The sequence below is a fragment of the Perna viridis genome, chromosome 8 (genome assembly GCF_037379345.1).
Source record: "Perna viridis isolate PV_CMFRI_1.1 ecotype Kerala chromosome 8, ASM3737934v1, whole genome shotgun sequence".
NCBI classification, from domain to species: Eukaryota; Metazoa; Mollusca; class Bivalvia; order Mytilida; family Mytilidae; genus Perna; species Perna viridis.
In genome coordinates, this window is record NC_142452.1 from 40,807,590 (window position 1) to 40,817,840 (window position 10,251).

Sequence of the window (10,251 nt, forward strand, 5' to 3'; positions counted from 1 at the left end):
AAGTCAGCCTCATAAGAGTGACGAAATATGTCAGCACGCAGGGGAGCACAATTTGTTCCCATTGGAATGCCTACCGTTTGTTGGAAAACGCGTCCACCACACTGGACAGATACCTTGTCCATTAAAAATTCCAGCATTTTGTAAACATCTTCTTCTCTATTTTTGGAGGATGATTTGGAACAATTACTTGCAATGTATGAGGAATCTCTACCAAGAACTATATTTGCTTTTATAGAAACACCCGCTCGCCGAGTTACTCATAAAGGGTCAAGTCCGCGTTTTCCTTACAAAAAAAAGAAGTACAAAAAATACCCACATCACAGATGCTTCATGATCTATTTAAATTGTTCTTTACCTGTTTTGTAGGTGTATTGAATATGTTTTGAAGCAAAACGAAGAAAATTTAGAATTCGATGCTAACATCGTTGCGAATATTTCATATTCTATATCTCATCCTTAACCCTTCATCGCATACCATTGGTCACACTCAATACCTATATTTCAACCCTACCCGGAACATATTGAAATATATGTTATAATGAATATGGCATATTAAAAACTGTATCAGATGCCGTATTAATTGGAAATTTCTATATCATCCCAAGAGAAACCTATGGCATGTGATACAGATTTTGACCTGTGATATTCTGTGTTTTATCTGCCTTATGACTTGGTTTTGTTTTGTTATATTTGCGTCACTACGTGCAGACGTTCGAATAAAGAAATTCAAAGCTTTTACTAGAATGAATAAGCAATTTTTTTTCAGTGTGTTAAAATAGTTTGAAAATGATGTAAAAATAACATAAAATATTCATAGGATGCCAATTGTTAAGTCGTCATCAAGGTGATATTGCATAATGTTAAACAATGCAAGTTAATTTCTGAGAAAATAGATGAATTATTATCAGAAGAGATGTATATTAATTTGCAGTTTAGTTCGAATAGAGGATAAGACTTTATCACAATTATGGAACAGGGGACGTTAATTCTAATATATGTACTTCTAATTCTTGGAGAAATTTACGTCTGTACAGCTACTAAAAGTAATAAGAAACTACAAGTGTATTTGGAAAAGAGTAATGTCCAACTAACAAGGTCAAAATCATTATCAGTTGGTGATATATCTAGAATTGCATGCGCAGGGAAATGTTCAGAGCTGGGAGATGAATGCTGCAGAGCAACATATATTAAATCCACGACGGAGTGTAGGATTGGGCGTAATGGATGCTGTAATATACCTGTGGAAGATGTGCCGGATACATATATTTTACAACCTAAACCACCACTTCTTCAAGGGGAGCATACTATCTTAAAGATATAAGAAGATAATTATAAAAAGATAGCAATGTTGAATCTAGTAGAACAAAGTTGTAAAAATATGATAACTACTTTTAATTAAACGAACATTTGCTTAAAATCAAAATGAACACTTGCATGCAATATTTTTTTTTCAATTGTTGCATGTCACAGTAACAAGTAAAAGGGAGCTTACTTAAGTTGAATGTCAAATTATTTTGTTACAAGATTTGTATGTTATAAAATACAAAATACTTCGTGAGTATTAATTATTCAACTTCTAATGTGTCAACTATTCGCCATGTTAAAGTTGAATATTAGCTCTAATTAGACATCTTAGAAAATTCACCATTACAAATATTGAAATAGATTACTAAAAAAGACCGTTCATAAACTTGTTAATGTGAATTACTTGTGTTTTAGGAAGCCTACAGACTCCATTAACTGTTTCAAATGGTCTAAATGAAGGTACTTGGAAAAATGCAGAATTTTGTCACCAAGGCCACTATGCCATTGGCTATAAAATCATGGTAAGCAAGTACAATTGAATACTATTGAAATTTCAATTTTGTTGCCCATAAAATGCCTTAAACCACATACCTAGTTCTATAAAATAGACGGATAAGTGCCGGTGACAAAGCCTGCATAGGATTTACCTTATTAAATTTGCCCTGATATATCTATCTAAATACAGGATGCTCCCTCCCATGTTTACCTACTTCCATAAATAAGATTGAATAAGCTGAATACTTCGTTATAGGTTTACATTTATATTAACGAAAGAATGAATGTTAATTATTTGTATGAGTTGTTTTGTATCAGCATAAACAAAAATACATAAAACATTTTTTTAGAATCAATCTTATAAAACTCTGCGCAATCCCAGAATGTACTGCATGATTTTAAAACGCTATATTTTATGACAGAACCAGGAAAGCAATTGAGTTTTTGATTTCACAGCCTCTAGTTACTGAATATTTGCAATATCTAAAATAAAGAGAAACCTGTAAACCGAACTTCATTTGAACTGAAACATCTGTTTGATAAAATTAGGTTTTCCTTTTTTCACAAGTTCAAAGGTTTTAAAACTGATACATTGTATAACGGAAAAAAGTTTGGTTTATAGAAGTGATCGCTTTATATAAGGTTCTGTTATGATAAGATCTCCTGTATATAAAGCACATGTAGTTTCCCATTACAAACACAATCATAACTGGGATTTACGATAGAATTGCCTAGTGACGTGCAGATGAATTATACATGAAGGGTAATAGAAAATTATCGTACTGATAAATGGAGGTAAGAACCAGAAAAAAAGTTGCATGTCTTTTGACGAATTAGATCAAACAAACATCAATTATTCTTTATATTATTATCAGATTGTTATGCTTTTAGTTAGCATACAAAATTTCACACATCTGTAACCGTTTTGGTGTTTTATCCTTTTTAATTCGCCCTACCGATCTTCAAGTATTTAAACCGTCAACAACTAATATTTCAAAAACAAAATACAGGTAAAATCATACCTTATTATTTGTATTCTAAAGTTGCATTTATAATTAAAGTTTCAAATATTTACTGAAAAAGATGATAAGTCCCATCATTTTCACAGCATCTTTTGTATTGGGAAACAACTTAAGTTGATTACATGTGTCCTGCAGTAGGTGTTTTTCAAATCTGAAAAAAAGCTGAAACAATATTGAGCTACAATTAAAATACAACAATTAAATGTTTCATTACACACCATGCGTTTATATAAAAAATACTCAGTGATAATGGTTCACAGAAAGAGTAATCCAGGGAACCAAGGTTATAGCGGTAATCAAAAGAATGTATTCCAGGGACAAAGACCAGACATGGAAAACAGACACACACAACAAAGAACATACAATAACTAAAATCATACATACAAAGTACAAAAGTAATTGAGCAACTCGGACTCCACTAAAAACTAGGAGCATGGACCAGGTGCATCGATAGGGTAAACGTCCTCTGTTTTTCTAGACACACCCGCCGAGCTGCTCATAAAAAGTCAAGTCCGGGTTAGACAAACGAGGAAAGGAAAACTATGACCCGTTGAATAAATCAGCTTGTATGATGCTGATGGATGCACCATAACGATTCACGAGTTCATGATGACAACCATAAAACTTCTGTAGTGATGACTTCAATCTTGTAGCAACATAACCCTGTTCCAGAAGCCTATTTGTTAGAGTTCTAGCGCGATACCAAAAAGTCTGCGTAGTTTTGGCAAGCTCTGGCATAACGTATGAGTTGTGATATGAACACTCCATACGCAGGAGCCGAAGGGCTGTTGCCACAGATAAAAGGAAAGTTGACAATTCACACCTATGGCATATATTTCGGAACGAGGACAATTTGCTAAACCAACGGACCTGCTTTGTACTAGTCCGACACGTTGAGTCGGATCTACATTGTGTAAGCTCAAAGAAGCAATAGCTCGCGGTAGGGCATGTCATGCCAGTGGGACTTAATCTTTTGCCTCCGAGTCTGTGGTGTAACTCGGCCGGTGATCAAACCCACAACATCCAGCACTCAAGGCAAGCACGCTCACCACCAAGGCTGTTGTATACCAAGAGAACTAATTGCAAGATTAAATGGTAATTCATTACCCTTACGGGTTGCCGGGGGGGGAGGCGGGGGTGGTTGGCTTACAACGTACTGCTAAAAATGATATTTTACTAATGTCCATATTTAAACTCATCGTTTTTAGGTGGAGGACAAACACTTGGTAGATTACACTGGGGCAAATGGCATTGAGATGATTTGTGGATCAAAAGCTGGATTTGAATGTGAAGACAGAGCCTCTTCCGGCATTTCTATATTTGCTGATTTTGATCGACGAATAGTTTGCCCAAATAACACGTTCATGGTCTCATTTAGCATTCTAGGCGAGGAATACCAGGTACAATTTGTCATTACACAAATATGTTATATATGGTAATTCTGGAATAAACGAGGCTAATAGATAATCAAGGGAACCAAGGGTATAGCGGTAATCAAAAAAATGAAACCCAGGGTCAAAAACCAGAGATGTAAAACAGACATACACAACAAAGAACATAAAGCGACTAAATCATATATACAAAGTAACAAATCCAACGAGCAGCTCGGGCTCCATTAAAAACTGGGAGCAGGGATCAGGTGCAGAGGTAGGGTAAGCGTCCTATGGCATATATTTCATTATGCGTAACAGTGTAATAATATTTATAACTATCACTATTCTATTCTAATTTTACTTTCTAATCAATTGTTTCCATTATTAAAGTAGGCGTGTTATTTGTCAAAAATGTTCATTCATAGGATTTTGAAAAAAAGAAACTAATAAGTATACATTTCTCCTTCGTATCCCGGGGTTCACTTAAAGACTGAACTGAAAGCAGTCGACAAAATTTAAAATTTTAGACATAAATATTTTGAGCTTTTATCACCAAACAACAAGATTTTCAATTTCATTTAATCAAAGTACTAAACTGAAGTGCTTGAGTGTATATTTAGGGTATTTACATGTATATATCCTTCATTGTCCCATAAATATGCTACTTTAATATCGTTTCCGACTATACTTATAGAAATGGCATTCTAAACATTAAAATTGAGCCATTGTTAACAATTAGTGTGCATATGTACACAATGTATATATTATTTGTAAGAATTATCTTCCGTAATGGGAAACATAGAATCCATTGCAGCGATAGCAAGTTTTTTGCGGGTATTTCTCAAGATGTGAGTAATTTCATAGTCGGCGAGCTAAAGTTATAGATTCGAATTTTTCAAACTGTTCAAAACGAAAAAAGCATCCTCCGGCATCTGTGCCATGACAGAAATTCTAGCTATATTCTGTGTATGATAATTGATATTTTATAGACCGTGTGATACAATCACACAACAACGCGCTTCTTTCTAATTTTGCCAAACAATCAAAGTCTGAGATCTTGAACATCTCAAGAGACAATAACATTTTATTTATTCGATCAATAAGTATAAAAATCGCTTACAAATGAGTTTAAATCCATGTACGGAAATTAATCGTACGTATGCATGTATGTCCTTTTCTGGTGTTACCTATATTTTTACATTCAGGTCTGTATGCTTTGAGATTGTTTACATTAGTGTTGTGCAAGGGGAACTCAAATAGTATCTGTTTAAATTTCGCTTGTTATGAGAGAAGTGAATGATTTATCACACTTCTCAAAATCTGAGTTTAATTTTTTATTTGTGATTGAAAATAAGTTAAAATGATAATCATATACATAGAAAATATCGAAGCTGTCTACCAGAAATATTAATTTTGTCGACCCTCTACAAGTGATCAGCTACAACTTCAAGTTTGTGCTTCTGAGATGGATTGCAGTAAAAAACGAATGATTTCAATATTTCCAGGTTTTCGTTTTGACTTGTTATATTATAATTTCAATGAAACATTTTCCGCTAAAACAATAAGTATTTCTTGGCAAAATATCACAGGAAATTAAATAAATTGAACAAACAAACTTCAACTGATAACGTAGAACACGGGACACTTTTTTTTAGAAATTTTGAGAATACTTAATGAAAAGTACAATTGAAATATCGGTATGTTTACACAAATTAAAATGTAACTCTCACCATTTGAATAATAACATATTACTCAGGAAGTTCAAGATTTAAAAGAATGGCCATGAAATAATGTAATAACTTCTAGAATCAGTTTCTATATTTTGTTAGGGATCTCGTATAGATGATTCCGGTCCGAACTGGTTTAAATTCAAGTGTCGGAATCTCCAAACATCGACTGATATAATTATTATTGAGGCGCCAAAGTCCGACATTACACACTTACGAGGACAGTACGGAAGTTGGAGTAATAGTTGCCCAATTGGAACAGCCATTTGTGGAATACAGACCAGGATATTAGCTGACCAACTGCTTGGAGATGACAAAGGTCTGACTGACGCAAAGTTCTTCTGTTGTTATTAATTCATTTGCCTTATATAACAAATAGCTTTGTTATTTTTCATCAGCTTAGATATAGGTTCCTAACTGTTTATAGAAAAGATGACGTAAATACATGTATTCACTAATTTACTTTTTTGTAAATTAACTTAAGTGGGATCTAGACTTGATATTGTATCTCTGAAGTTAAGAAAATATAAATAGTTAAGTATAATAAAAATGAAGTCGTCGCTTAAGGAGGTAGACCTAGGGTATGAGACATATGTCTTACAAATCATTGGAACGTTTGAATTCAGCATCTTACATCAATATAATGTAAACATCATAAAAATTTGGACTGATTTCATGCTGTTTCAAATGAAAGGTTATATGCTTTGGAGAAATTGAATATGATACAAACGTAACACTGATTTCAAGAGTTATGTCCCTTACCTCGGGTCTAACTCCTTAATTAAGATTTTTCTAGGTCACCATTATGACTTGAGGTTTTTGGCTGTTTTAGAATGGAATATAATGTAAAAAATGCGCAATGATATATGCTAAGATATAGAAACTGATACAGTTTATTCAAGATCTACTTTCGTTCTTTTGATACAAGTAGCTGTTTGTCGAAATTTACATTTATAAAACGATTTATTAATTTGTTTTAAGGAAAATGTAAGTAGTGTATAGAAATTGTTGGCATGCATTTAACGTTTTGCGTTGATCTAGTGACCATAGCAGGAGTTTGGAGAAAAATAAATGGATATTATGAAAACATCGATCTCACCCTAAATATATGGGAAACACATGTTTTGCACGATTGTATGCCGCGAAAAGAACATGTCATATTTCAGTACTTTGATTAAATATGAAAATCAATTTTTAAATTCCAAAATTCAAACGAATAATGACTATTTGCAGCTTGTACTATATGGTTGCGCATATAACTCTTTTTTTAATATAGTTGTAGTAGTAAGCATTATATATATCTATAATCTTATATATTGTGTTTAACTTTACTTGAATTATTTGATTTTATACATTTGTATTTACTCTGTGCTGATTAAAATATCCGTCACCTACATGTATATGCCTACCTGTATATGCCTATATGTATCTTGATTGCAGATCAAACATATTTAACTTGTATTGGACTATTTTAACATTTTATTTTGTAATGTTGTCCAATTGTTTTAGTTTATTTTTCGACGTTTTCTTCTGGTCGTGATTTTCCATTTAAATACGTCTACGTTTAACCACAGTTTCTATCTAGATCATGTATTGCTTAATACAATAATTTGAGATTGTTATCATGCGTTTATTTGATAAATTTACTTGTATTGTTATTGGAATACTGATGATTTATGCTGAAAATATGTGTCCTAGCCAGCGCTCTTAATATATATGCATGTCTCTCATCGTGAATGCTCTATTGAAGCAATCACTGAGTGTATCATTTGACTTCACAAAAAAAGTTAAGTTATAAATTATCTTTTACAGACACTAAAAAGAAAAAAAATATATCAAAGTGTAAAGAAACAAATATAATATCAAACGTCTTGATGATTTAATTTATTTTTCTAATTCAATAATGATGGGTTTCATATAACGTCTAACTCTCAATGAAACCGCTGTAGTTATTTTAAAGAGATTTCAGTTTTGTAATCGATTTATTTTAAAAGTTTTGCTGTGAAAGGACATTAAAGCTCGATACCAGTTTTCGTGCTTAAAGAAAAAAAAAACTTTGTGGATTCTTGAATTCGTTGATTTGACAATAATTTGAAAGAGAAATTTCCTTTTTTTCTGCCGGAGGGGGGGGGGGGTACAAAATTTAGTGGTTTGCCGAACCAACAAAAATATATTAATTAGTAACACAAAAACAGTGATACTCCTTCCACAGTATTGCTTTAGCGGTGGTTTTTTTAAATGTATATGTCACATATACGTACAATATCGCAATATTATTAACTTCCGAGCTGTTCATTTACCTAAGTTGCTTTGTACGTAATATTTTGTTTTATTTATGTTTTTTTTTTTTTGTAATGTGTTTTCATTGTCCGGACTTTATCCCTGAATTATATTCTTTGATTTCCAATAGAATCTATGAACCCTTGATTTCTCTTTTAATCTTTTACTTCATATTTCTCGTTTTTTTTTCTTTGTGTTGTATTGTATGGAGATTGTCATCGCCTTCTTTGTTTGCGTTCATTCGATGTATTTGGATTTTTGATGTTTTAATTTGTCTCATTGTTGTTGTATCGGTCCAATGACATGGCTGTAATATCGACATTGCGATCAGATTGCGAACAAGAAATAAAGGCTATATAAGATGTCAATTTATTCTAAACCAAGTACGTGTACTTACATGTAGTATATGATTTTGTGTAAAAGAACACACACATTGATAAAGATGTTTGTTTTGCCTCAAACATATTCAATACGTCTAGAAATCATTTGAACAGCTATTGAAATTTTTGGCAAAAAAAGTACACGTTTAAGGAGTTAACAGGTCTGAAAAATATACCAAAAATAAATGCGATATCAAACAAAAACGAAAACGGACAATTCGTTTTTTTTTTATTGTCATCAATCGATGTTGAGCATTGTCAAAGTTCTTAATATTCTGCTGAGCCTAACTGTATTAAAAAATAATTTGTTGGATAATATTTGTTTTTACCGTGTCCTCGTGTCTTCGATTCCCGAGCACAAAATAAGTATTTTGCCAGGTGTTTAGGTACATTTTTTCACTTGACAATAAGTCGCAATTTATCTAAGAGTAATCAAGGGAACCAAGGTTCCAGCGGAAATCAAAAGAAAGCAATCCAGGGACAAACACCAAACAATAAAAACAGACATAAACAACAAAGAACATTATGTTATTAAAATAATACATACAAAATAACAAAAGCAAATAAGCAACTCGGATTCCACTAAACACTTGGAGCATTGAACAGGTACACCGGTAGAGTCAGCGTCCTCTGTTTTTCTAGAAACATCCGCCGAGTTTATGAGGTAGATGCCATGTTTCAAGTCCCAAAAACTAGGATTGCTTAGCGATAGTACGTCAATTATATAGCGGAAACTGAAATAACATGATCTAGCTAAACGATGTTCTTTCTATTGGATCAGATTAGCTATAAAGTCAGCATCCTAAGAGTGTAGAAAAAGGTCGGCAAGTAGAGGAGCACAATTTGTTCCCATTGGAATGCCGACCATTTGTTGAAAAATGCTTCCTTCACACTCGGCAAATATGTTGTCGATAAAAAAATTCCAGCATATTGAAAATATCTTTTTCTGTATATTTGATAGATGATTTGGAATTATGTTTACAAAGTATGAAGAATCTTCAAAAAGAACTATATGATTATATCTAGGTTTTATCTTCTTTTTAAAAAAAAATCATAGGTCTAAATGCTATTATATTCTGATGATAAACTTGCATTTAGTGTCTCCAAAACGCTCTCTGTGACAGATGTGAGTATAGAAGTTAAAAGTTTTGAAAAAGGTTTGGTGGTACATTTTGCAGATCCCGCTATGTAACGTTGTTTGTATGGATTCCTGTGGAGTTTAAGAAGCCATTACATAGACGGTAAATCACAATCATCATTTTAGAAAGACAAAAAGAGGATGCACATATTTATGGTTATCCACTATATATTTTTTGAGAGTGTAGTGGCATTATAAGTCTCATCACTGCTTTTATTTTCTTTGTTTACCCCTGATAATAAACATTGAATGTAATACGTTTTGCAGACAAAAACAATGTTGTTTTGGCTTTGCCTGCTGGAACGACAACATGTCTGGCATGTATAGTAGAGAATGTTTTTTGCTACTGAGATTCTGACACTTCAGGAAAGATTTACATGTAATTGTTTAACATATATAGCGAGAATTGAAATGATGAATATGTTGAAAAGACAACAACCCCATCGGGATTTCAAATATCATTTGAAAGCAACCCAGGGGTCTTAAATGAACAACAATGAAACAAGAACACCACTGGGCAGGTTGCAGACC

The 10,251-nt window shown here is 32.8% G+C and overlaps 1 protein-coding gene across 1 annotated transcript; it reads left to right on the forward strand.

Moving 5' to 3' along the window:
• The first annotated feature begins 924 nt into the window (after positions 1-924).
• Positions 925-8,564, forward strand: LOC148610513 (vitelline membrane outer layer protein 1 homolog). The gene is made up of 3 exons (XM_088595585.1): positions 925-1,826; positions 4,031-4,222; positions 6,025-8,564. The coding sequence occupies exons 1-3, from the start codon at positions 1,824-1,826 to the stop codon at positions 6,274-6,276; spliced, it is 447 nt and encodes a 148-aa protein (XP_088451711.1). The 5' UTR covers positions 925-1,823; the 3' UTR covers positions 6,277-8,564.
• Positions 8,565-10,251: the final 1,687 nt, after the last annotated feature.

What these genes read in the sequence shown, in the direction of transcription:
- LOC148610513 (XM_088595585.1), top strand. An exon ending in TTCTAGGCGAGGAATACCAG is followed by an intron (nt 4,223 to 6,024) that starts GTACAATTTGTC and finishes ATATTTTGTTAG; the next exon opens with GGATCTCGTATAGATGATTC.